The sequence below is a fragment of the Amblyomma americanum genome, chromosome 4 (assembly GCF_052857255.1).
Source record: "Amblyomma americanum isolate KBUSLIRL-KWMA chromosome 4, ASM5285725v1, whole genome shotgun sequence".
Lineage (NCBI taxonomy): Eukaryota > Metazoa > Arthropoda > Arachnida > Ixodida > Ixodidae > Amblyomma > Amblyomma americanum.
Window position 1 is genome coordinate 110,483,586 of NC_135500.1, and position 27,809 is coordinate 110,511,394.

Below are 27,809 nucleotides of genomic sequence, written 5' to 3' on the forward strand. Positions count from 1 at the left end.
CTGAATTGGGAACAGTTGGGAATAAGAATAAATGGAGAATACCTAAATAATCTGCGATTTGCTGATGACATTGCCTTGCTGAGTCACTCAGGAGGTTAACTGCAAATCATGATCAATGAGTTAGACAGGCAGAGCAGATCGATGGGTCTAAAAATTAACATGCAGAAAACCAAGGTAATGTTCAACAGCCTAGCAACGGAACAACAGTTCACAATTGGCAGCGAGAGCCTAGAAATTGTGACGTAATGCGTCTACTTAGGGCAGGTAGTGACAGCTGATCCGGATCATGAGAGGGAGATAACTAGAAGGATAAGAATGGGGTGGAGCGCATATGGCAAACTCTCGCAGATCATGAGTGGCAGTTTACAAATTTCCCTCAAGAGGAAAGTGTACAACAGCATAATCTTACTGGTACTCACCTACGGGGCAGAAACGTGGAGGCTAACGAAAAGAGTTCAGCTTAAGTTAAGGACAACGCAGCGAGCCATGGAAAGAAAAATGATAGGTGTAACGTTAAGAGATCGGAAGCGGGCAGAGTGGGTGAGGGAACAAACACGGGTTAATGACAGCCTAGTAGAAATCAAGAGAAAGAAATGGGCTTAAGCAGGGCACGTAATGCGAAGGCAAGATAACCGCTGGTCCTTAAGGGTAACGGAGTGGATTCCAAGAGAAAGTAAGCGGAGCGGGGGGCGGCAGAAGGTTAGGTGTGCGGATGAGATTAAAAAGTTTGCAGGCAAAGGGTGGATGCAGCCGGCAAATGATAGGGTTAATTGGAGCGACATGGGAGAAGCCTTTGCCCTGCAGTGGGTGTAGTAAGGCTGATGATGATGATGATGATGAAAGACCGATTAGCGGATGCAAGAATAAGGTTAATATGGTGGTTCCATGTTCGGTCTAGAAGAACGTGAAGACCGAGATATTTATACGTGGTTACCAACTCAACTGGGGTGGTATTTAAATTATACGCTGTTTGTCACATGTTCATTTTCCTCCAATTGCACACCCCCCCCCCCCCCGCCCCGCAATAATGCCCTTGTGTTACAGCAGGTCTTGTACAAATAAATTTATAAATAAATAAATAAAATCTAGACATTCGGTTAGTAAAAGACGTAAATTTTGTTTTAGAAACGTTAAGTTGCATGAGCCAAGTAGAGCACCATGCTGTTACAATGTCGAAGTCGGATTGAAGGGCTATGCGATCTTTGTTAGTATAAATTTTGCGATAAATCACAATCGTCAGCGAAAAGTCTCTTTCGGGAAGAAACTGAGTTAGGTAAATCATTAATAAATATCAAGAAAAGCAAGGGGCCAAGCACGCTTTTTTGTGGAACGCCGGAATGAACTTGGCTGTGAGACGAATTATGGCTATTGACAGTGGCACACTGAAACCTGAAACAGAGAAAATCTTTAACCCATGCAATAACAAGAGGGTGAATATTAAGAAGTGTTAATTTGGTTAATAATCGGTTATGAGGTACCCTGTCAAACGCTTTGGAAAAATCAAGAAATATGGAGACAACTTTAATACCAGCATCAACAGATGAATGAAGATCTTGGATGAAACCAGCGAGTTGCGTTTCGCACGAGTACCCTTTACGGAAGCCGTGCTGGTATTTAAAGATGATGTTGTGTTGCTCTAAAAGTTAAATACCTGCGAATGAATCACGTGCTCAGTGAGTTTACAAATCGTGCTAGTTAATGAAATTGGTCGATAATTTAGTGCTAAAGAACGATCACCGGACGTGAAAATGGGCACGAACTTAGCTGGGCGCCAGTCACGTGGAACCAAACCAGATTAAAGAGACTGCGAAAAAATAGCGGACAAGATGCGATGGATACTTTGAGATGAATTCTTGAATATTTTGTTATTAAAACCAAGGTGACCAGACGCTGATGTCGTTTTAAGTTTCTTTAGTAAGGATAGGATTCCATTTTCACTAATATTTATTTCGGAAATGGAGGTATTGGAATTATTCGTAGTAGCAGCGGTTAAATAAACCACTTCTCGGGTAAAGACTGACGTGAATGCGCCATTGAGAGCTTGTGCGCATTCAGCCACAGGAACGCTGCCTCCCTCGGCATTGGTTAGAGCTATATGACTCTAAGAGTTAACTAACTGTCAGAACTTACAAGGGTTATTCTTTAACATTGATGGTAACTCATGGGTGAAGAAATGGCAACGAGCAGATTTAAGCGCCGTCTGATATTCCTTATCGAATACTTTTTCGCTTTGCCAAGAAGAGGAGAGCCTGCTTTTGTCGGCATGTCTGTAAGGACACTACTTCTTATTGTTCGGGCGACGTAGGCGGCTATTAAACCAAGGCGCTATGTTGATGTGTGGTATAGTGATAACAGGTATGAATCGGTCGATAAGCGCAACAAATTTGTTTCTGAAAAGTTTACAGTTGTCTTTAACTGAACGTGTTGCAAAATTCAGAAGAAAGTGCTGAGCAAAAATTGACACCTCAGCGTTTATTTCACCGAAGTTTGCTCAGTTGTAGCTCCTGGTTGTCTTCTTGCGAGTTGTTTTTATATGAGGTGTGAAATTAAGCTTTCCGGTGATTATGGAATAACCCGAAAGGACTTCTAAGAGCTCAAGATTAGAACAAAGATAAAGATTATTGGTGAGGACAAGATCCAGAACAATTCCAGAAGTGGCGGAACAACACGTGTGTTCCGAAATAAGTTGCTGCAATCAGAAGTCATGACAAGACTGGAGGAAAATCTGAGCTTCAGGATCATTAGTTGGAGCAAATAAAGAGGACCAGTTAATTTCCGAAAAGTTGAAATCAGCTTGAAACAGGAATCTTGAATTCAGAAACCGAACATCAAGTCCGCTTAAGATTCGACCAAATTCACTTGAGAATAATGTGTTCATGTGAGAAGGCCGGTAGATTACACCTACAATGATAACAGAAGGGCCACATTTCAAACGGACCCACACTTACTCCAGGCATGACACGACTTCAAGAAGCACAGCGGTGATCTCTTTGTGAATAGCTAGAAGTACACCATCACCCCTACGGCCCACGCGGATGCAACGAAATGTGTTAAATTCAGAATCACAGACGAAAACGACATTGTCGGGAATCATGTCATTTAACCAAGTCTTGGTAAGCGCGATGATCTACGAACAGCATGAATCGATTAAAGAAGAAAGAGCCACGTTTTTAGAAAGAAGACTTCTTATGTTGGTGTAAAGGAAGTTAGTACCCAAAATAGCGCAGCGCCGAGCGAGTGACCTTGAGAGTGGTTTATCTGACAATTTATGAGGACTGGAAGGTCTGTGTCACTGATGAGACGCCCGCACAGCGCGATTCGCTTTGATATCACAGAAATAGGACTCACTATATACACACAGTTTATCAAAAACCAAACGCACATTGTCACCTTCAGATTTTACTGATTTTGCATACTTGAGTAGTTGGCGGCGTTTGTCTCGAACAATTTGAGAGTAATCACGTGAACTACTGAAATCCGTATTATTGAGCTTATAGCCCCTGCTCATGAAAGATTCAACTTCTTCGTTAAACAACTTAGCGATAATAGGCCGGTTTTTGTCGTCTCAAAAATGGCCTGTGCGATGAGCCCTGGATAATGAAGACACTGTAAGACCAAGCTTTTCAGAACAAAATTCGTTAACCAGATGCTGGGAGTCTTCTTAAGTTTCAGCCTTAACCTTATCAGGAACGCCATAGAAGATAACGTTGGACCGGCGGGAACAGTTTTCCAGAACATCAATTTTAATTTGAATGTTAGAGACATCATGAGCGCCGCTCCTAGAAGCTTCAGATGTACGCATTGTCTGATTTTTACGTTCAAGTTCTTCCACACGCTTAACTAAATATTTAATATCATTATGAAGGTCTGAACTTGTCTGTTTTTTAAGCTCAAGATCATGCACACGTTTAGTTACAGACTGCATTTCCTTTTGCAAGTCTATATGAATGGTGAGGATCTTATTAACAGTTTCAAGGTTGTTCATGTGGCTTGCTTCAAGCCTTTGAACAGTGCCATAAACTAGCTCAAGCTTTTCCTCCTGAGCCTTCGTCATTGGACTTTGGTTCGTTTCAATATCCCCATCCAGAACCAGAAAGTCCCATATTCAATTTATTTCCAGAAAAAAAATATTCTGGTGGGACACCTGGGATAAAAGATGCATTTGTCAGCTTGACGAGGCCCAAGGCCCACCGTATTACAAGGCAGGGCTAGTCACACAAATATTGAAAACAATTATTAAATGAACATAAAATGTAAATACCTAAACACCAAGCACAGATAGAAGTGTAAAATGTGGTTACAAGTAGAACGTGTATACAATTTTGTAGTAATGTAAAATTGAAAATGAAACATGCATATGGAGGATTTTAATCAAATTCAAAATCAAAATAAACAACATGAGTCCAAAACGAGGTAGAAATATGTACACTGAAACTGTGCCGTGGCCCAAGGAGGCAGTGAAATCCTCACGCCTTATGCAGGTGTCCTGCTTGGCTGATATTGTTGACCGTTGCCAGGTCAGAAGATAGGACGCCTCCAAAAACGGCTGCGGTGCGCACCGCTAATCTGAAGAACGGTTGTCGAAGTCAAGAAGCCAGTCGGTGGCGCCAGCTTGCGGAACCTGTAGGCCTCTCAGTGAAACGGCCGGCTGATAGCAGAATCCAGTCATGAGCAGCGCCTGAAACAGCATGAACGGTGAGTGTCGTGGCATTCCGTAAGCAATTCCGAGGCCCCATATACGCATATAACGGTCGGATAGGTGCACCTGAGGCAATACACATTTTCCACAGCTGTAACAGTTGGCTCCAGGCTTACACCAGCTGCCGCACAATGCACGGGAAGCCAGTTCGTCACGCCGTTTCTCAACTCTATTCTGCAAACCTAGCATGTCTGGCTCCGCATAAAGCGTCCAACCGCCAGCCCTGTCACCATTCCCAAACAATACTGACACAGATTTTTCATTGTCGGCTACCTGCTCACCTCGCATTCTTTCTCACGCTTTGAAGAGAAGCCAGCCCATGAAGATACTGAAAAATATGTTCAACTTTTAAGGTTTCAAGACAGGCACATTTGGACCAGCCGTCACTGCCTGACTCGTCGCAGGGAAGAGTTCTTCTGGAAACCTCACCAGTTGCCTAGGGAAGTGATGACAACTCCATCGAAGGGAAAGACATCGGCCATCGCCAAGGAGCGACTGCAGGACCGTTGCTGGATAATACCCATTGTGGCTGCTAGCGCTGTCTTTCTCACAGCCATCGTCGAATCAAGCCGAGGATATCTGTACGTCCTCTACATGGACGAGTTCCAGGTGGACCACGCCACGGCTTCATGGCCTGGCAATGCTTACCTAGCATCCGGACATCTTTCTGGTAAGACAAAATGTGTTTTCTAGCAGTTAAATAACCTCATAGGCGTCTGATTAGCAACAAGCATTGTTGTGTGCCTTTTCTGTGAACATATTTCCCACATTTACGCTCGCTAAGTTCTTGGAGTATGAATAGAGACCTCAAGTGGTGTGGAATTGCCACCAAGCCACGCGCCGTGAAAAATTGAAATGATCTCCCACTTTTCAGGCACGTATTGCTTGCCTGTTATTCTTCTTCACTGAACGTAGCGATTGCAATCAGCCTTTGAAAATACTTGCCTACGCACAACGGTCTTTATGAACTACACCACGGCGCAGTTTTGCTCGGCAAAGCACATCGCTATGAAAGAGCTTTGGGGCGGAAAAGACGAAATCATAAGCGCAGAAACGGCGAGCTCCGTTGTGGTCTTCCGGCCTCCGCGCTTTTCCTTCGTGCGCTAGTAACCCAGTAACTCAGAGCTCCTCGCTCATCTCGCCTTTATCCTTACTTTACGTATGGTTCGTCTTTCCGTCGACGCTTCACCTCTCAGGTGCTTGCTTGGCTTAGATTTGAACTCTACTGCCTTCAAGGCTCGTCCTTCATCCAATTTTTTTCGTTTTTGGAGCTAGAAAACGTTAGACGTCTCAAGGACAACATTACTCCACAAAAGCACGTTTGAATATCATGTACCTGTCATTCCTCCAAACATAGTGTACTACGGAACCAATTATACCATCAGAAGACAGAACACACCCGCCGCTACAACCTCTCGGGCAAGCAATGCACATCTAGTTTGCTTTCCCTTCGAGTGCCGGAACATAACACAAGCGATTACGAGAATAATACACGCTTGTCGTTATTTCAATAACACCCATATATAACTCCGAATATCACTGCAGTGTTCTTACGTATTGCTAAAGTTGCTCCTGAATGCCCCAGTAGAGTGTTTCCACACAAGATCATGCAAAGGGTGACTGGTGGGGCTCCTAAATGTACTTCATATTTTATATGACGCACCAGAAAAACCGTAATAAAAAGATCTGCAATTGGTTTTGCTCGGAAAATTTTTCAAGGCCCAGAAGATTTTTTATGACTAAGAAGTGGAGTGCTCTGCTTACGTGTTTTTCTGCTCTGGCCAACTTCTGTTACGAATGAATTGAAATATAATACCTATACAAGAGTATTCTTAGAATGAAGCTATGAATGTTTCAGCCTGCGCCATGTTATTTTGTCTTTTTCAAAATCGTAGTTTTTTTTCAGAAATTTATCAAACTTGTTCCAAGGAACATTTCCAACGTGATATCGTTAGATGCCCCATTCTCAAGAAAATCTGGTTTCGGCGTCAGCGTTGAGCGAAAAATCATTGTCATTGCCGTGGCATCGCTCACCCGCTGCACCACTTCGCCAGGACGGGTATAAGGACTCCCAGAGGCCTATGATTATTGCTTAAGTAGAGAAGGACCTTCTGATACACCAAAATTAACCCATTACGCTATCGCGTCATACGCTTAAGGTGGAGCTCAAGTGAGCGCTCCATTTTTTTGATGGTCGTTCTTTCAAGAAACAAGTGCTGCCATAACTACGTTTTCTTCTACGAAAATATATGTATCAACCTACAGACGATTTTGCTTATCTGGTTTATGGGTAACGAGGTATATTGACACAAACGTCAAGAAATAAAAAACACAAATTTATTACCAAAGTATTTTGCAGTACATCACCGTTAAAAAGCGTAAAAAATTTGCAGTGGCTTAGGTCGGCTATTCCAGGATATACGCAGCGATAGGTACGTTTCTCTGGCTGACCTTGTTTTGATCACTGCATGTTTAGCAATGAGAACCGTTGGGTATAGACATCTTTTATTCATTTTGCTTGACAGACACGAAGACTTCCCGATGGTCGGTGAAGTAGCATGCAGCGGTCTCAATATTGAAGAGTTAATCTTCTCTTGTCGATACCGCCGTTTACCAGCGCCTAGACTCTCGTTTGCATCTATGTCAAATTTTGTGATACAGCCGTATATTACATCTCCGCCTTTTATACGCAATGCTGCGCATGCGACGCGCGGTTCGGGTGATAGAGCGCCGTCAGGCGAGGCGGCGACGAAGCGCGCGGCGCACCTGTGCGGTCTCTCTAGTTACCATGGGATCGGCGCTTGCGCACAACTCCTAACGTCACGGGCGGTTCCAACGGTTGAGCGGACGCGCGGCCGCGGCTAGAGTCACTGGATAATTTTAGAACGCCTCGAAGGTCTGACATTGTGCTGGCAACAATGATCGGCGCGCCCATGAAGCTTCCAATGTGGTGAAAGCGCGCGTCCAGCGCGGCTACATGCGAGCCGAAAGTTGACGAAAATTTGAATGCGGCAAGAACATTTCCATAAGCCACTGCCTTAAGGAGTTGAACTTGTACTCAGAAAATAGTAAAAGTTGCTAACTATACGAGATAAGCTTGTAAGGAATAATAATAATAATAATAATTGGTTTTCGGGGAAACGAAATGGCGCAGTATCTGTCTCATATATCGTTGGACACCTGAACCGCGCCGTAAGGGAAGGGATAAAGGAGGGAGTGAAAGAAAGGAAGAGGTGCCGTAGTGGAGGGCTCCGGAATAATTTCGACCACCTGGGGATCTTTAACGTGCACTGACATCGCACAGCACACGGGCGCCTTAGCGTTTTTCCTCCATAAAAACGCAGCCGCCGCGGTCGGGTTCGAACCCGGGAACTCCGGATCAGTAGTCGAGTGCCCTAACCACTGAGCCACCGCGGCGGGGCTGTAAGGAACGTTGAGCGGCAGTTTTCGTGAGGACATCTGCCCTGCCAATGACCTCTATTGCTGAACCCTGCACCCTACTGTTATTACGTTATTTTGGTGGAGTTTAAGTCTCTCGGGCGTTCTTTCCTTCCACCATTACGATAACATGCATATCGAGCGATTCCCGATGGCAGCGTAGCTGCTGACGAACTCGCCACACATGCCCGTGCACAAACAGACACGGAAACTCGCGTGCACATTCTTATCACCTGCCATTAGCATATCTGCTTTCCGGTGTACCATGACGCTCAACTGAGTTACAGGAAACCATCTTTTTATTTTTGCTCTGTGATCTTTTTCGCTTTGGAGCAATTTAGTTCCATGTTACATGAGCATCGATGCAAAACTGCTGCGCTGTACCGAGGGCAATAAAGGATCCTGTGTTCCCTCGTCCAGCATTTTAATTGGCTTGATTCTTATCAATATTTTTAAGGTTGGTGCAAGTCTAGAAAGCGTCAAAATGCTCATAAAAGATATTCCGAGATTAATACTCCTCTGTGCAGGAGAGGGAACACAAGCATGCTCAGGTGTCTGGCCGAATTGTGTCCCACAATGTAAACTTGCTTAGTGGATTAATCCTGAACTAGAAAATGGGAGCTGAAAGGTATATTCTGATGGTTTCGCATGACAGTTCCAGTAACGAGCAGTCATAGTTAGCCTGGCTGTGATCTACACACTGTGGGGTTGGCTTTGGGGACATATAAATACGTTCTCCCCACTCAATCGCGGCTGACACGGTACAAAGCCGCCCGGACCCCACCCCGCGATCGCGCACGCTACCGAGCGCACGCCAACCACGGCGGGCTTTGCTCTGAGGGAACAAAGGAACGACACACTGGCCAACACAAACATGCATTTATTGCTACAGAAACAATAACGCCAGCTAGCAACAAGGTATGCTAATGAATCGAGGTCGTTCGACTCGCCAGCAAGGTTCCGAGCGAATGTTCGCCCACACTAGGGCAAGGGATACTAAGAAGGCCGGACGGGACAAGTACTGCAGCGGGTCTCCCCGTCACTTCCTCTCCCCGCCAGCGAAGAGCGGAGCCGCAAGCACACGTCCCCTCGTGCCGACGACCCGAGCCGAAGAGCCCCATGCCCCCTCTCCCGCGCGCGGGCTTCAGAAGTCTCCCCCGCAGTGACGCTGGCGCCCTCTCTTGCCAGTTAATGTAACTGACAAGGGAATGCGTTCCTCCTCGATGTGAGACTGCTGCTGCACGGTGCCTCGCTGGAAAGCAAACACAGGGGGCTGCAGGGCAGGTCCCCACATCCCCACAACCCTAACTAGATCCACGCGCCTTAAAGTGCATGCTATGGAGGAGTCTCCTGGTCTTCCTTGAGGCACGTCTTGCAGCGGAAGTCACGCCGACAGCATCCACGCAGACTTCCGCGGTGTTCCGAAGGCGGCGTGAAGATCTCCGCTGGGACGACTCGCATGGCCCGCGGACTACCGTGTCCGCAGGCCCGCGAAAAAAAGGCCGGTGGGAAAACTGAAAACTGCAGGTCAGGATTCTGCAGTAGTCGCCAGGGAAGCAGCAGCCGGAGGTGACTGCTGTCTGGTCTCGCCACAGCTGCCCCGGATGGATGCGGCGAACAGGATACAGGCCGCTCCGTCGCAGCAGGTGGCAGCGAGACGATGTGCACCGGGCAGCAAGCCTGGGTGGCTCCACCGGATGTGCAAAATTGCCGAAACGCTCTCGGCGTGCCTTTAACGTAGGTCACGTGAGGGGAAACGGCATCCGCAAGGGCCTCGTGCCACAATACCTAACTCTCTAGCAAAACGTGTCGGCGGCTGTGCGAACGCAAAGTTCGAGTGAACAAAGCCCTTTCTTGAGTTGAACGAGACTGCTCAGCTCGTGCGAGGATGCAAAAAAACGGGCAGGCAGCAAAGTGCGCCCCCTCTCAACACCCCGGTCCGGGGGTCGGGCCTCTTCTGACGTGGTGCAGGCAGCTCAGAAAAGCATTAGGCCTAACTACCATTCCGACAACGACCGTGAGCACAACAAAGACCCGAAACGGGTTACGCGCGCCGCCGAGAGGAGACATCAGCTTTGTGGGGTGGTCCTACCCCGCTCACTGCACAAAGCAGCTTCTGAGCGGTCGGCGCCCACCGTATCGGACGGTGTCGGAGCGCCCGATGCCGAGCTGCAATACCAGCCAGCTCGTAGCGGCACCCGTGGCCCCAGGCCACCCGGCTCCCGGAGCCGCGACTCCCAGAGTCGGACAGTAGAGAAAATATATACAGAAACTCGGACCACCCACTCGGCTTCCGTACTCACTCGCTTCGGGCTCGGTGACTTCCCGGGCGCTAGGCCTCGCGCTCCCTCGATGCGGACCAAGTGATTCTCGCGAAGAAACTCCAGGGATAAATGTGCTGAGCATGACGAAAAGTTCAAACATGCTGCATCGCAATACACCTCGCACTCAAGAAAGCATGCCGCAGGTCCTAGCGATTAAAATTCACTCTAGGTTTAGCACTTGTCAAGTCCGGACAAAGAGCATTCCTCGAACCGAACGGACAGTCGTCCAATGTTCCAAGAGCGGGCCCCATGTTGGGCTGCCAGATGTGGGGCTGAATTGGGGAGATATAAATACGTTCTCCCCACTCAAACGCGGCTGACACGGTTCAAAGCCGCCCAGATACCACCCCGTGATCGCGCACGCTACCGAGCGCACGCCAACCACGGCGGGCCTTGCTCTGAGGGAACAAAGGAACGACACATTGGCTGACACAAACAGGCATTTATATCTACAGAAAAAATAACGCCAGCTAGCAACAAGGTACACTAATGAATCGAGGTCGTTCGACTCACCAGCAAGGTTCCGAGCGAATGTTCGCCCACACTAGGGCAAGAGATACTCCGAAGGCCGGACGGGACGAGTACGGGAGCGGGTCTCCCCGTCACTTTCTCGCCCCGTCGGCGAAACGCGGAGCCGCGAGCGACACATCCGCTCGCGCCGATGATCCCAGCCGAAGAGCCCCATGCCCCTCCCCCGCGCGCGGGCTTCAGCAGTCTCCCGCGCAGCGACGCTGGCGCCCTCTCTTGCCAATTAATGTAATTGACAAGGGAATGCGTTCCTCCTCGAGGTGATACTGCTGCTGCACGGTGCCTCGCCGGAAAGAAAACACAGGGGGCTGCAGGGCAGGTCCCTACAACACTAAAAATTTATTTCTAGACTATCCAGCAGAAAATTCTGCAACTTGGGCAGTTAGTGCAGAAACACCCAGGAAGAACACAGCATAAATGTAGCCAAACGCAAAAAAAGAGTTGCATGACGGCACTTTATTGTGCACTTTATTGTACATTGTACAATAAATTGCAATCTACAAAGTACATTGTACAAAGTACAATATTGTGCATTGTACAGAAGCCGGAGGCAACATTTAAACATTTCAGTCCCCTAACATTCCAGACCTCCCAGTTACAATAAGACATCGTGTGAAAAATGTTAGCCGGCAACAGTGCTGTCCGTTCACTTTTGTCCGCACGTGTAGCTGTTCTATTGCAGTCTAATTTCGTGCACTTTACACTATGCTCAAGACTTCTGCCATGAACCACTCGAACTTACCTCGCACAAGCATGTGTTTGTTTTTGGCACGGACTTCTCCCGGCTAACTCTGTGCAGCCAGGCATGGCGCCTTCTCCGGTTGTTTTTCACCCGTGGAATGTAAAAAAAGTCTTCCCACACTCTGTCCGACTGCTCCACCCGAAAGCGTCGCAGCCTGCATGTTGCCTCGAAACGCTTTTTTCTTTCAAACCCGATACACAAGCACCTAACGCAGGAATCCCCACGCTGCCATTGCCGAGAGAGGCGTCCACGCTTCTTCTGTTTGGAAGCTTGTTAGTGACCGCGGGCGGTGGCAAACCCGTGACCTGCGTTGACCAATCGCTGGCGCGGGGTAGCGCGGGGAAAAGGTTCGCGGTGCTCTAAACTTGCCCAGTGACTCTAGCCGCAGCGACGGCGAAGCGCACTCCGCACTTGCTGCTCCTCTCCTGTTGACATGGTAACGGCGCATGCGCACAACTTTCCTCTCCCGGCCACCGCGAAATGCTCGACTGGTAGCCAAGTGTAGCTCTCGCTGCAAAACAAGGTGAATCATATTGGCTCTCCAGTAGTCACAACGTTTCTGATGGAGGAAGGAAAAAGCTTTCATTGACAGTGGCTTACTGTGCGGTTGGCTCCGCTATTCCTAAGTTCCGTTCGCAGTGCACAGAGGCACAGATTTCGCAGTGCACAAAGAGAGTTTCTGCTTTTGTGCGAGATCCGAGAAAGGCAGCGCGTCCTCATACTTCTCGATCATTGGTTCGCCTCTTTGTTCGAGATCTGGGTTTTCTGGAGAGTCACTTATCATGTCAAAGAAATTGGCACTGGCTATGGAGTACATGCATGCAGATTTGTTTCTTCTCATTAAACTTTGCTTAGTATAAGCATGGGTTTGAAGACGTATTGGTTTGTAGACACCTAAGCATTATCATCCTTCCTCTTTATTTAATTGTGTGAGCGTAGGGTGCATTTCAGCGTAGTCATCCTTTGACGTCGACTTTTTCGAAACGTGCAGAGAGGTTCTTTATCTTGAGCAGCCATCCGCTCGTGATCTCGGCTGGAAATCGCCCGACAGTTATGCTAGCCTCGGCACACAGTCTTGCTCTGAGCAGTCTGCGACATGTATGAATTGCATAGAGATTTAACTTTTTGCTATGGTGTGATATTTCGTGTTTACTGTCCCGATACTGCTCATTGATTGTGAGACACGCCGTCCTGAAGGATTCCCTGCTACTTTCAACCATTTGGGGCTCTTTAACCTTCACTGACATCTCACAGCACACAGACGTTTATCGCAGTTTGCCTACATGAAATGTGGCTGATATTGTGTGCTTCAGCTTTGGTTACCCATTGGGACGTTAAAGATAAAAAAACATGAAATTTTGACAATTTTTTGACCAAAAAGAACTAACTCAAAAAACACGTGGAAAACTGCTTTATTAAAAGGAATTCGTTTTTTTTCTAGACTAGTCTGAGAACGCACGACGCCTTCACTAATGTGCACGTGAAGTTTCTTCCATGCAGACCCTGTAGTGCGTAATAATTACAATTCCCAAACTTATCCTGGTCACGACCTGGACGCACCGCATGCAAGAGTGAAAGCCATGGAAGGCGCGCACTGTCATCCATTCGTTTTTCAACTCGCGCACAGAAGTCAGCAACCATATAATATATATATATATATATATATATATATATATATATATATATATATATATATATATATGTGTGTGTGTGTGTGTGTGTGTGTGTGTGTGTGTGTGTGTGTGTGTGTGTGTGTGTGTGTGTGTGTGTGTGTGTGTGTGTGTGTGTGTGTGTGTGTGTGTGTGTGTGTGTGTGTGTGTGTGTGTGTGTGTGTGTGTGTGTGTGTGTGTGTGTGTGTGTGTGTGTGTGTGTGTGTGTGTGTGTGTGTGTGTGTGTGTGTGTGTGTGTGTGTGTGTGTGTGTGTGTGTGTGTGTGTGTGTGTGTGTGTGTGTGTGTGTGTGTGTGTGTGTGTGTGTGTGTGTGTGTGTGTGTGTGTGTGTGTGTGTGTGTAATGCTATATTTTGCTGCGCCAAAAGAACAGGACAAAGAGGGACACGGGAGACAACACAAGAGCACTGGCTTGTGTTGTCTCACGTCTCCCGCTTTGTCTTGTTTTTAGCGCTGTTAAATTATGAATCCACACCAACTCACCCAGTTTTCTGTTCTCATTATGTAATGCGCACTTGTTAGTTGCTACAATCAAATAGTTATCATGTCTTTGGCTGCAAAATTGAGCATTCAGAAGTTGCTCTAAGCTATCGCAGCATTTCTAGGTGCTTCAGGAGTACTCGAATTTCGTCGCATGCGTTCTTTCCAGGTCCAGTTGCGCAGAACAACCATTACATGTTAGTACAATCGTCCTTTCCGAGCTCCTTGAGCTCGTACCTATTCCTGAAATGTATTGTCGCTTCATCGCTAACATATGTCAGATGCGCGTTCACTGCCAAGTTCTCTCCCCTCTTTCTTGCTTTTCCTGAAGAAAATCAGGTGTAAGCGAAGAAATTGCGCAAATCATCACTGAAAATGACGAAATTGTGCGTATACATTTGCTGCGCGACCACACATTTCAAAATTGGAACTTGTTTTTTGTGCCCATGGCAGGGCTGATCCTCGGCAGGAAGCGCTAGTATACTTCTCAGCAAAGTCGAAATTAATTACATTCCCCCCACACACACAGCCGCCGCGGTGGCTGAGTGGTTATGGCGCTCGGCTGCTGGCCCGAAAGACGCGGGTTCGATCCCGGCCGTGGTGGTCGAATTTCGATGGAGGCGAGATTCTAGAGGCCCGGGTACTGTGCGTTGTCAGTGCACGTTAAAGAACCCCAGGTGGTCGAAATTCCCGGAGCCCTTCACTACGGCGTCTCTCATAGCCTGAGTCGCTTTGGTACGTTAAACCCCCATAAACCAAACCAAACCATTCCCCACACGCTGCGGGCGCTGTTTCAAAATCCAGCCTTCCCTGTCTTCTCAAAACCCTGCCCATGAAACACGGATATAGTATTGCCCGCATTCTATAGACGTCGCAGGAAAGGAACCTCCTCAGAGCTAGATGGTACGCCGACCCTTGCACAAGGGTCTCATTGCAGTGGCTATTACAATTACAGCGTCCATATTGTCATGGACTGTAGAAGACGACAAAGTGGGCAGCGGAGCGACACGGAGCGCTCGCGCTAGGCCCACAGCCATGAAATCATGCCATCACCATCTTTCATGTAGTCCTGTCTTCATTGCCTTTCCGTCACATAGCAATCTTATGCAACACCGTGTTTACGCTTCGGTAGGCTGATACAGTGAATCACTGTTACCGTGCGGTCAAATTGTAAAAACTCTGTCAAGAAGTTTTTTTTTTTTTGCAACTGCCGTTTGTCTTGTTCTGTGCTTTCTACAAGTCTGCGCAACTATATCCCGCTATCCATAAAACTTATAAACCTGAGCATTTGCAGATTAAGGGACATTTTTCTGTAGAACCAAACGTATAATTATGGCAACTCTGTCACATTTTCTCCTCACACAAAGACCTTGAAAACCTACGAAAAAACGTTCATTGGGGAAGTTTTGCAAAATTTAGGAAAAAATTTTGAAACAAAAAAGTCACAGGCTAAAGCATTCATAGGTTAAATTTTAAAAATTCCATGTATCTGTGGACATTACATGTAATTTATAGACAAAGTTTTCAAGAGCAGAAGAGCGCGTTGGCGCCGCAATCTACCTTTTGGAGATCAGAACTGTTCTTTTAACTGAGAACATGGTTTATGGTTCATGGGCGTTTAACGTCCCAAAGCGACTCGGGCTATGAGGGACGCCGTAGCGAAGGGCTCCGGAAATTTCGACTACCTGCGGTTCTTTAACGGCAGCTGTCATCGGACAGTACACAGGCCTCTATTATTTCGCCTCCATCGAAATTCAACCGCAGCGACCGGGATCGAATACGCTTCTGAAGGGTCAGCAGCCGAGCGCCATAACCACTTAGCCACCGCGGCGGCCTCTTTGAAAACATATTTTCGGGCAGCTTCAATGGCAGTTCTCCTAATTCGAGTCATATGGCAATAGCATGTAATATCAAGTAGCTTTTAACAGGCTGACCAGTCAGTCGTTGGATGCTGTTATGTAGGACAACGCAGTATTGTTCAGGTGGCCTTTTACGCGGTAAACGTGCAGCCTTGATGCAGTTGCGGTGTGGCTAAGGCGTCCTGCAGCTGAGCTGTACTTAGTAAACTCAAATCCTTCCCACAGCTTCTGCATTATCCTTGGCGTTAAGCCGCGCACTTTGGTCAAAATTATTCCGGAGCCAATCAGTGCAGCCTATCTCAATCCCCAGGTGCCACTAAGGGGTGTTACATCTCAGATATTTGTTGTGTGCACATTAAATATGAACGTGCGGTCCAAAAGGTAGGCATTCTGAAGCGCGCAGCGGTGCCTTGAGAGACACATTTGTATTGTGAAAACGTGAAAGGCAGCAAAGTAGGTGTTCGGTTGTTTTTTTTCCGGTCTACAACGGTTGCGCACGGAAAACTTGGCGATTTCATTTTGAAAGAAGTTTGAAAACCCAGCTGTAAGCGACATAACGGTGTTCGTTCACGAATAAAAGGGTCGGAGACTAGCTGGAGTTCCAAGCTTAGTTCGAGGTTACACAGCTGGCGACACAATATGTACGGAGTGTTTACTGCGTTGTGAGCGAACACATGGAACACCCTTTATGCGTCAGCTCTCGGCAATTTAATGTACACGTACTCTGCTCTGTCATAGTCCCATAAAACTACTTTGAAGCAACGTCTCAACAATGACACGAACATGATCGGGCAGAGGCTGGAATGTGAGGTCTCTTTTTTCCAAAAGCGGCCTACATGCCGAGCGATGTTAAATGGCCTTATAAGCTAGCCTTCAAGCCAGACAATGCGGCCCTTCTTACAAATGACTGCTGCCTTACGTAATGGACAGCAACAGGAAGGACGGAAAATTCGCAAGAAGTGGAATTTGCGTGTGAAACACGACGCTGGTTTGTGAGCAGCATCGTTGGGCTGACCGCCGCTGCAAGATCATCATCAGCCCAACTACGTGCAGTGCAGGACATAGGCCTCGCTTTTATCCTTCCGAATAACCCTGTTGTGTGCCACCTGCGGCCCTCTTAAGCCCGCAGAATTCCTTATCCTTCGACATCGCTCACTCACGCACCCTTCTGCATTTGTGTTTAGAAATCACTCGACTATTTAAGGAACCATCGATTACATACCCTGCCCAGGCTAATACCTTTGGTGTCGATAATAATATTTTTAACTGTTGTTGGTTCCCTGACCTACTATGCTCTCTCCCTTGCTCCTAACGTCAAATATCTCATTTTCATTTCCATAACTCGCGGCACTCTCTCAAAGTTTAAGTTCAACGCTTTCGTTAGCCTTCACGTTTCTAGTCCGTAGGTTAGTAGCGGAAAGATACACTTGTTATATAATTTCATCTCGATGGATACTGGTAAAATCACCTGAGAGTGCCTGCCAAATGCGATGCGCCCCATTCTCATTCTCCTAGCTATTTCACACTCGTGGTCCGAATTTGTGGTTATTATCGCACCTAACTAGATGCAGCCCCTGCCACATCGAAAGATTTGCTGCCTATCCTAAACTGCAGTTTCTTTCAAGACTGTTGAACATATTTCAGCCATTGTAAGTTAATAGAAAACTTTATTGAGATACGTTAGTACTACATTCGGACAAGCTCAGCAGGTGCAATTATTATTATCGGGGAGAGCGCCGCACCCATGCAATTGTTGGACGAGACCGACCCGACAGTACCCACATGGATTCAATATTTATGTCTTGCTTTTAGAACTTAGTCTTATCGACTTCAGGGCAAGAGATGAGGTTCACCTTAAATACAACATATGACATGGTAAGGTGCTCTTAAAGCTAACGCAAACACCGCAGGAGAGATAAAGGCATTGTTCTCGATGTGGGTTTCGTTTAAACAGGAGTTTGGCAGACATAAAAACTTTTGAAAGTTCAGCATGTACCGCCTTCCTAGCAGAATAATCTTCAGGCATCCAAAATATCTCCAATATGCACTATCGGCGCGTCCGCAGATCAGCACGTCGTAGGAGGAGGAGAGATTTTAATAGAACAGGAGAGGTCTGCCCAGTTGTCGGCCTGGTGTGCTACTCTAGGTGAGGGTGAAACAGAAGCTTAGAGAAGAGTATGGTAAAAAAAGAGGAAAAGAGAATGAGGAAGGGTGTTTAATGGATCAGGAGAGGTCTGCCTAGTTGTCTGCCTGGCGTGCCACTCGAGGTGAGGGTGAAAGAAGAGAAGATTAGAGAAGAGGGTGGTGAAAAAAGAGGAAAAGGGAATAAGGAAGGATGAATGGTGAAATCAAGCACACTCACGCACTAACAACAAACACACACACACACACACATGTTTGTCAGAGAGAGTCCATCCAACCCGTGTCTCTTAAAAATACTAAAAATGCTTTTCTCCCGCGCACACCCGAAGCCGCGTCCCTCCAGAGTACAAGAATATGCTCCAGGTGCACGGGGCTATCCTTTCAGAGTCCTAAAGCACTTAAAAGTGCCTTGCAATGATTGTTGAAGACTTGGCAGCGGGAGATCAAATGTGGAATATGCTCGGGCGCACCACATGTGGGGCACAGAGGGCTACTTGATCGACCAATTTTATGTAAATAGAAGCTAGCGCAGTGAACGTCCAGGCAAATTCGGTGGAGACAATTTTGATCACGTCTGTATATATTGTGTGACATGCGGAAGTGACAAGTGGGGTTGATACGTAGAAGGGGTCTATACTGACCCTGTGGATCACACCACAAAGAGCGTTGCGTCTTCGGGGATTTTTTAGCTAGATGCCTCGCGCCATCACTGCGAGAAAATGGTATAGATAGGAGCGAGGAGGTGTCGCCATGCGCCTACCTCGCTGCCCCGTCAGCGTGATCGTTGCCTGCAAAGCCACAGTGAGCGGGTGACCACTGCAGCACAACACGGTAGCCAAGCTCACAGGCCTCGGAGTGTAATCTGTTTAAGTCATCTATGATAGCCTCCTGAAGGTTTCCTGGTGATTTTATCGATTCTAGTGCAGCACGAGAGTCACTGAAAATAACCCACGCTGTTGGCAGTTGTTGAGGAATGTAAGTAAATGCTGCTCGCAGAGCAGCCAGCTCAGTAGCAGTAGTCAAGGTGCGGTGACTTAGAGCCGCCGAAATTGAGGTGAGCGTTGACGGAACCCAGACGCCAATCGCTGATGAGACGGATGTGACAGAGCCATCAGTGTAGATGTGACGGTGCGCACTGTAGCATCCATAAATGTGTTCAAGAGCAAAATGTTTAAGTGCAGGACCAGGGCTGGTTGTTTTTCTTTTGGTGCTAGGAACTGTTGTCTTGATTTGCCATGCTGTGTACCTCCAAGGTGGGGTGCAGGTTGTAACAGGGCGCTGTTAGTGCAGTGGGAGAAGGTCGGAAACTTCCTCTATGCAGTACGCTTTGAGTGGATGGTGAGGTACACGAGCCACGAACCACATCTGGGCACGAAGCAACTCCTGGGTTAAAAGTACTGATGCAGATACGCGTCTGCTCTCTGCTAGAGTACCTACTGTGGAGGTGTTCTTGGGAAGGCCGAGGCAGATTCTCAAGGCCTTAGCTTGCATAGCTTCAAGGAGTTTGATATTTGTATGAGATACCCTGAAGAGCTGGGAGACTGTAGCGTAGAACTTCACAGAGCACACCCTACAGCCGTAGTAATGAAGGTGTAGAGCAGCCTTTTCTAGTGGTGGAGAGCATTCGAAAGATAGAGGCGTAAGAGCAGAGCTTTTTTATAAGTTGTTGTACATGTGGGGACCATGACAGTGACCTGCCAAATGTCCCCCTAAGGAATTTATGCCTTGTGACGTATGGTATGGCGGTACCAGCAACTCTCAGCGCGTAGCGTGAACGATCGCGCCTCGAAAATGAAACTGCTGAACTTTTATCTGGCGATATGGCGAGACCGCGCTTACTTAAAAACAATCCGATGCAGCCTATTGCTCTCTGTGATCGGGCATTCACATTGCGCCTGTTGCGTCAGGAGCACCACATACAGAGGTCATCGGTGTAAAGGGAGATTTCAACTGTAGGAGGCAAGCATTTTTCCAACAAGTGAGATAGTGAAAAGGATGGGACTTAAAATCCCTCCCCCCCCCCCCCCCCCCTGAAGCACTCCGCAAGATATTTGATGCAGATCTGTGTCGCCTTCACTTTTTCACATGAAAATCGATCTTTCGTGCAGATAATCACACAGCTAGTTATACATCCGTCCACCAATGCCAATTGATCGTGAGGCTCAGAGAATTGCTTCATGTGTGACATTTTCAAAGGCTCCCTTCACGTCAAGAAACACCGCAATGATCATAGACCACTCTGTTTTGCTGCGATTTACAGAATTGTTAAGGGCAATTACGTTGTCAATGCTGCTGCGTCCTTTTCGGAAACCAGACATGGCCGAAGGGTAAATTCGCCTGTTCCTCAGGTCCCAGGTAAGGCGGGAGTGTACCATTTTCTCCATCAGTTTTCCAACGCAGCTTAGAAGCGCAATGTGACGGTAAGCGCTAAAGTCAATTGATGTTTTTCTAGGCTTCAGGATAGGTAACACGCGCGCACGCTTCCAACACATTTCAAGGCTGCCGGTCTCCCAGGAGGTGTTATAATCTGCGAGCAGCTGAACCTTGGCCTTACTTTGAGAAAGAGCAGTGTAGCTTATACCGTCGAATCCTGGGCACGATGTTTTATTTGTAGCTACCAAAGCCGCATGAAGTTCTTCCATTGTGAACAGGTCATCCAGGAGGGCAATAATAGATGAAGGGGTGAAGCTTTGGAGAGGAAATGTCAACGATATGACCACTAATCGAGCAGCAATCTTAGAACAGAAAGCCTCCGCTGCCTCTAGACGAGATACATTCGTATTTACATCTACGCAGTCGAAAGGATTTAGTGGGGTAGGCTGACTACTGAGGCTGCGTACAATGCTCCATACCTTAGGAAGAGGCTTTCTGGGATCAAACTTCGCACAAAAGAATCGCCATTCCCGTCTCGACAGCTTGCCCATATGACGTTGAACATGTTTCTGTGCGCGCCTAGCAGCGCTGATGTCTTCTCTATAATTCGTTCTGCATGCTCGCCTCTCTTCTCTGCGGCGAATTGCTCGAAGTCGTTCATATTCAGCATCTGCAGTTGAGTGCACTTTTGATAGAGTTGTAATCTTAGTGCTGGACATTTTGGCACGTGCTACAGCAACAATGAAGCTTTCATAATCGAGGTTTGAGAGGTCCAGTTTGTTAGCGAAAACTTCCAAATTCGTGTAGCGTGCCACACGCTACTGTGAACCTAAGAAACCACCACCAACTTCAATGTTCGTAGGTAGATGATCGCTGCCATGAGATTCTATGTCGACACTTCAGGTTGTTGAAGACGACAAATGCGCAGAAATCATCGATATATAAAGGGCACTGGACCTGGTACCTTGATAAAAACTGGCCTGGCCGCTGATGAGGAAAGTGAAATTGTTACTCTGTGCGAAATCAAATAACTGTCGTCCTCTGTCTGTTGATCTGATGTCTCTCTAAGCAGGATGATGTGCGCAGAAGTCTCCCGTTAAGATGTGCGGCGCAGGGGTACTGCGTACGGTATCCTGAAGGCGGTCGACGTCAAACTTGACACGCGGGGGTATGTACCCGACGATCACTGTGAAGGACAGGTTCATGATCTTGATGGTGGCTGCAACATATTCATTCCTTGAGTCGGCAGATATGGGTTATGGAATGGAGGTTACGTCTTTCCGGACAGCTAAAAGAGCTTTGCTGATGTCATTACCTGTCATCGAGTTCAGAGCGGTATATCTTGAAAAATGGATGGTAGTACGCAGACGGCATTCTGAGATGGCAATGATCGGGAATCGGTGCTTTGAAACAAACTGTCGAAAATCAGAGCTGTGGACGCAGGCTGCAGGCATTCCATTGGAAGATAATGGCCTTGATACGGATGCTTTGCACGCTAAGGAAAGTAGCTGGTCTATTGACTGCTACCGCCAATGTGCGAGAAGAAGCGAGATGGAATCAAGGATTCTTAGGACGGCCTTCGCCACCGGCGAGGAGTGTGGTGTAAGGAAAGCGCAGACAGCCTCAACAAGCCGTAGGGTGCGGTGGTGCTTTCCAATAGCGATATTTTCAGAGATGTACACGCTCTGAGCAAGTCTCACATCCATGCGAATGGCCAGGCCTTGTATCCTCCGGAGCGCATGCGATTCCTGTAAGTCTACCCACTTGCAATAATCACTTCATGCTCTTTGGCACAGAAAGCATTTGCAATGTCTAGGACACACAATTCCCTAGAGTAGGCGGTAAGCCAAGTAACATTCCAATGTATGATGCTCGAGCTTTTTTCACAGAGCAAGGACACTAAGTGCACAAAAATAATTACCTTCTTTTCTATAGAGGTTAAACTGGTGCTGCATTGATGATCTCCGTCAGTAATAAGGCCATTTCAAAGTGCCAAATGGAGACCTAGTAGAATCTGTTTTCTAAAAGGTTCAGAAGAGTAGCAAAGAAGGTGCATGAAATTATAACAAACAATGGGCAATTTACAACAATTTTCATTCGCAAAGAAAAGCATTGCGGGCACTCACAAAGATAGCCCGGACTACCCAATCCTACCCCGATGTACATATCGCCTGACAGGAAGCATGTTGTAAATGTTCTTGTGCGTGGTGTCTCTGTGTTATTCACTGCTGGCGAGGCTACAACACAATATGTGTGCATAGAAATATTGGCTACGCACATAAAATTATTTTCTGATATATGAGCGAGGCATTATATGTAAAAATTGGTCTAAATTTCGGATTACTGTTTTAACAACACACGTCACAATGGTCGGCTTTTGCGTTTTAAATTCGGTAGAAGTTTTCGCACTCACAGTTGCTTTAGATGGCGCATAAAAAGTTATTTTATTGCAGTGAACGTTCGCATGGGCAAATGATTGAAATTCTATCAATGGCAATAGACTTACAAGCATTCGGACTAAAATAATAATAAATTAAAAAGAAATGTTAAGATCACGGATGGCAAAAATTTTCAATGCATAATGGTTATCAGTTACATGAAATGTACGAGAGTCTATATTTGGGCTAATGATTCCTATCTGTCGTTGCTGCCTTCCTTGAATTTTTGTGCAGTATTTGAGGGTCGAGAGGTGCTTCATTGCACTTAATTTATCTCTGCGTTCAAATTCGGCTAGCAATAAAGCAATGTGCATGTTAGACTTAGCCCGTAACAGTTTGTCGCTAATTGCCGACAGTATTTTGCTATTTTCCGCATCGACACTTTACATCCTCAATCGCATGGTTTAATGCGTGACTGTTAATTAAAGTATACTTGTAGTGTGAGAAAGTTTGGGGAATGTTGATAGGTATAGCAGTGCTAGAATATCCCCAAGTCGTACTGTGCAGATACCTTCGCGTAGCAAGCTGTTACCTACAGTTAAGCACTATTGGACGCGGTGGTAGAAACTTCTTTTCGCCAGGAAGATCAAAGTTGTAATCACCTAGTTTTGTTTATTTGGCGGTAGCGTAACCTCACAAGTTGAGAAAAAAAATAATATGGTCGACTAGGAAACAGCCAGTTTAGGGTTTAATACTCCGTGCAGCACGCGTTGAGACGGCCACAAGACTTTGAGTGCCTCCCCGATCATTATAAGAAATTATAATCTCATCCCATTTTAGGATTCTGCAAAGTAATTATGAGCAAACTGGCAGATCATTTATGCAGCGAAGTCATAATGAAATCATAGTGCAACTTCTTTAAATCTGTCAAACAAGCAGGACGCTCCTACTTACTTCTTAAAATCCATAAGGTTTCCGCAGAAGACTTGTTCACAGCAGATATCCCGGGCAGCACTATCGTTTCAAACAATAATACGCCTGCACAGAACTTCTCAATTTTTCTGAAACACTACCTTGCAGGTATTACAAGCCTCTCCTTAGTTTCTTTGTCAGGAACACACCGCACTTTCATCGAAAAATAGAGTCGCATAATGACGCAACCATTATTCTAATGGATAGCATATACGTTGCACTTGTCACCGCTTTGAGCAGAAATATTCCATTAAATAAAGGGATCAACACGCTCTCGAACGCTCTGATTCAAAATCCACACTCGCCTGAAACTGAAGTGTATCTATCTCTATCACTATTTCATTTGATGCTCACGCTCAACTATTTTCAGTTCGCTTCTTTTTATTATCTTCAAGTATTTGGAGAAAGTATGGGCATTCCCTTCACACCGGCTTATGCAAACATTTTTATGGAGCTACCGAAGTCGAACTTCTAAATTAATCGTAGAAAAATCACTCATATACAACATTTTTGTCGTATGGAAACGCAGTTATAAGACCTTAAAAGCACTCCTCTTGCACCTAATTCATTGTACTGTAGCAAGAAATTTACACTGCACTACCCTAAGACTCGTCAATTTTCTCGACATTACCGTCCGTTTAGATGACAGCCAGCTTAAACCCACACTCTACAGGAACCCTACAGACCGACAGCAGTGCTCAGATTTCACTAGCCGTCGTCCAAGACAAAGTGAGCAAGACATTTGTAGCACAGGCAACGCGCCTGAGAAGAGTACAGATGACGACGACTATCTGGCACACGAACACTCACTAAAAACACCCTAGTTGATAAAAGCTATCCCCAGAACTGCCTTATTAATGCTGCCTGACAAAAAACAACACTACAACATGGCAAAGTACTACAGTTAACAGCGAGCGTCCTCCTGCACTTACAGCGAAATACTCGTACCCTCTTCCGAACATAAACAATATTCTGTGGAAATACCACATTGACCGTCGCGGTGGCTGAGTGGTTACGGCGCTCGGCTGCTGGCCCGAAAGACGCGGGTTCGATCCCGGCCGCGGTGGTCGAATTTCGATGGAGGCGAAATTCTAGACGCCCGTGTACTGTGCGATGCCAGTGTACGTTAAAATAACCCAGGTGGTCGAAATTTCCGGAGACCTTCGATACGGCGTCCCACATAGCCTGAGTTTCTTCGGGACGTTTAACCCCCATAAACCAAACGAAATACCACATTATTTCAACACGCAACGATTATCTTAGGAAAATATTTCCTGACGCACCAAGGGTAACGTACAGACGCAACACTACCCTGAGAGATAACCTAGTACACACTAAGCTGGATAAGAAACCCCTGCCAACGGTAAGCTCATGCTATCGACATAGATTCAAGACATGCAAGCATTTAAAATGCGACACTACTGTTATAAACATGGCAAGCGACTTCACTTTCGATATAAAGACTAGCTTTAACGGCGCGTCGCCTGATGTTATCTACATGCTTCAATGCTCCTCTTGTCCGAAACAATATATTGGAGAAACCGGGAAGCAATGAACGCAAGACTAAATGGTCACGAACTGGCACAGCAAAAAATGTAAAAAAGGCAGTGCCGAACATTTTAATCAACACTTAATCAACAGTAGTTACTACTTCGATGAACATAAACATAAACAGAAACAACAGCCCTAATACTGCTTTTACATTATGAAACTGACGCTCAAGGAAGGAGGACAAAGAAGTTCTTGGCGATGAAGGAATAAAATCAAGAATTATGTAAAAGTAAGAAAATAAAGGAAACCAGCATTCTTGGCAAAGAGGGAAAAAACTAGCAGTCGAAGTGCCCATTCACACTTGCGGGTCACGAAGGCTGTGCGCCCGGGTGCGACTCTCTATAAAGAACCGGATAGGCGATGCCGATGTTCCCATTAGCAGACGTAACGTGTAGACCGCTTTCGCAAATGGCCTGGTTCGGGACAAGAGTTGTCAGTCTTGCCTGTTACCCAAAAAGAGGTGCCGGATAAGCAACAAGCTTCCACTCACTTTTAAAGCGCCGCTGATTGGCTTAAAGGTTTGAGACACTATTTTGCAAGGTTGAAAAATTTAAAGGTGTGCGACCGCCCAGAGACTGTCGCTTTTCGATCAATTCGACAATTTGCGGCTGTCACTTATCGACCATGGCGCTAGCACAACATATGCGGCTGGCAAGCGTGTATGGGCTTTAGGCCCGTTCACGTTTCCAAGGCCAACGTACAAAAACGACTTTTATCGAACAGGGCTCTGACTGGCTTAGCGTTATTAGAAAAAAAAGGGGGAATTTAGTCACGCTGTTGAACCCTCAGCGTCCATCTCACTCAGCATGGTTTCCTCTATTACTTGTACTTGTTATTTTTGCCCAGTTTCGCGTAGCACCTCTCTTTTGCGCCATGCTTACCTTTCACTTCATAGCAGACAATAACTCAAAAAGCAGTTTAAAATCCTGCTGCGTTCATATCGGATAACATTCTCATATTTTGTGTTTTCAGCTTTATCCACGGTTTGCCTGAGGTGAGCCAATGAACAGCGCCATCGTGTGGCCTCACTCTGCCGCAGGTATTTTGATCGTCGTCCTCCAGGGCAAGCTGTCCGTGTTCGTCATCACGTTGCTGGTTGCCGGAGCTGCGTCGGCCACTGTGGTGGCTGCCGCCTTCTGCCAGAACATGGCCTGCATGTCGGTCACCCTGGGAGGCATATACGGTGAGCAGGGGACCGAGTACACAGTTATGTATCAAATTAGAGTGCACTCTTTCAAAGGATATGGCGCATTCTAAAGAATTTTCACCATCATCTCCAGGCTTACGCCCGAGGTGCAACAAACCTCTAGCTTATTAGTCTTCACTCGCAGTAGCCTTGGCTTCTGCATACCAGCTGATTACATAATTTTTCCCTCTCTTGGCTCATCCCACTTCCCCGCGAAGTGCAAATACGCTTGGTAGATTCCCTTTGCTTTCCGATGAGACCACCGACCCCAGTTCGTTTTGTACTCTTCTTCTCCGCTATAATATCATTAATTGTGCTGGTTTCCTAATCCGCATGCCTGTCTTTCTTTCGCTTGTGTTACCAGTGTTTTCCTTTCCATATCTTGCTGCATACTCTACAAGTAATTTTAGACTTTTTCATTAGCCTCCAAATCTCGGCCACCAAAATCAGTACTGGCAGGGCCCATCGGTGCATACCTTCTCGTGAGGGATATGGAAGAGCTGCCCTTCATACCTTGACATAATCCAGCGAATACGCTGCAACTCATGGTAATTCTGCCACTCACTCTCGAAATCTGCTCTGTCTACAATGCCTATACGGGTTGTTTTAGCTAAGAATGCCTTCAATTTTTAACAGCAGGCTACTTCTTTACTGAGAGACAATTAACACACCTTGAATATTATTCGCAACACATTTTACAGTTTCGAAGACGCGATGACCCTCGCCACCATTGCGCAACAAATTTGGAACATTTCTCGCGCGCCTGCGAACAGCGAACAACGGCGCCCATCAAATCTCCTCACTAAGTGGCGGACGTGAAACGTGTCATCTCTGCCTCCCCCGCGCTGAGGTCCTCAGCACTCCTCGCCACTTCCCTGCTCCAGCGCGGAGGGGCAGAGCACCACGGAGAGATGAGTTGTGATGGACGTCGAAAAAAGGCCCAGACTTCTTGAGCCAACACGCACGAATAGGAAGTAAAAAGAAACAGGCAAAGCAAACAAAGGTGAAAAAAGTATGTGCTATTACCGGAGCCAGCGGTTGCAGAGGCAGCTTCGTGCGAGCGAAGACAGCTATCAGGGATCGGCAGAGTAAAGATTTCCGCTCGTTTACTAACTCCCTTCAAGTTCAAGTAATGTTGTTTAATTTTCCCGGAAAGGTGCGATACATTTCTTCGCTTGTTCTTCGTCACCACATTACGGCTTCTAATTTGTAGCTTTCCATTGCCTCCCCAGTCCCAGGTCTCTGGTTCATTGTGGTTAAACCAGAAGCTGCTTTCGCGAGGTACGCTTCTGAGAAATAATTAGTTTACTCAACAATTTCCACCAAACGCGACCAACAAAACATTTCTCGACACCCGTTTTACCGTTTCATTCGGCATTTTCACAGTTATTTAGCCGGCATTTCTTCCCATGAAGAGCCATTGCAGGTGCAGACGAGGAGGCGAACAAGAACAAGCTTTTGTGCTGTAT

The 27,809-nt window shown here is 46.6% G+C and overlaps 1 protein-coding gene across 1 annotated transcript in view; it reads left to right on the forward strand.

Moving 5' to 3' along the window:
- The first annotated feature begins 4,700 nt into the window (after positions 1-4,700).
- Positions 4,701-27,809, forward strand: part of LOC144130300 (uncharacterized) — a 32,025-nt gene continuing 8,916 nt past the window's right edge. Inside the window, exons 1-2 of the mRNA XM_077664247.1 lie at positions 4,701-5,369; positions 26,194-26,337. Coding sequence (XP_077520373.1) covers positions 5,147-5,369; positions 26,194-26,337 — 367 coding nt within the window. The 5' untranslated portion in view covers positions 4,701-5,146. The remainder of the gene's footprint in view (positions 5,370-26,193; positions 26,338-27,809) is intronic.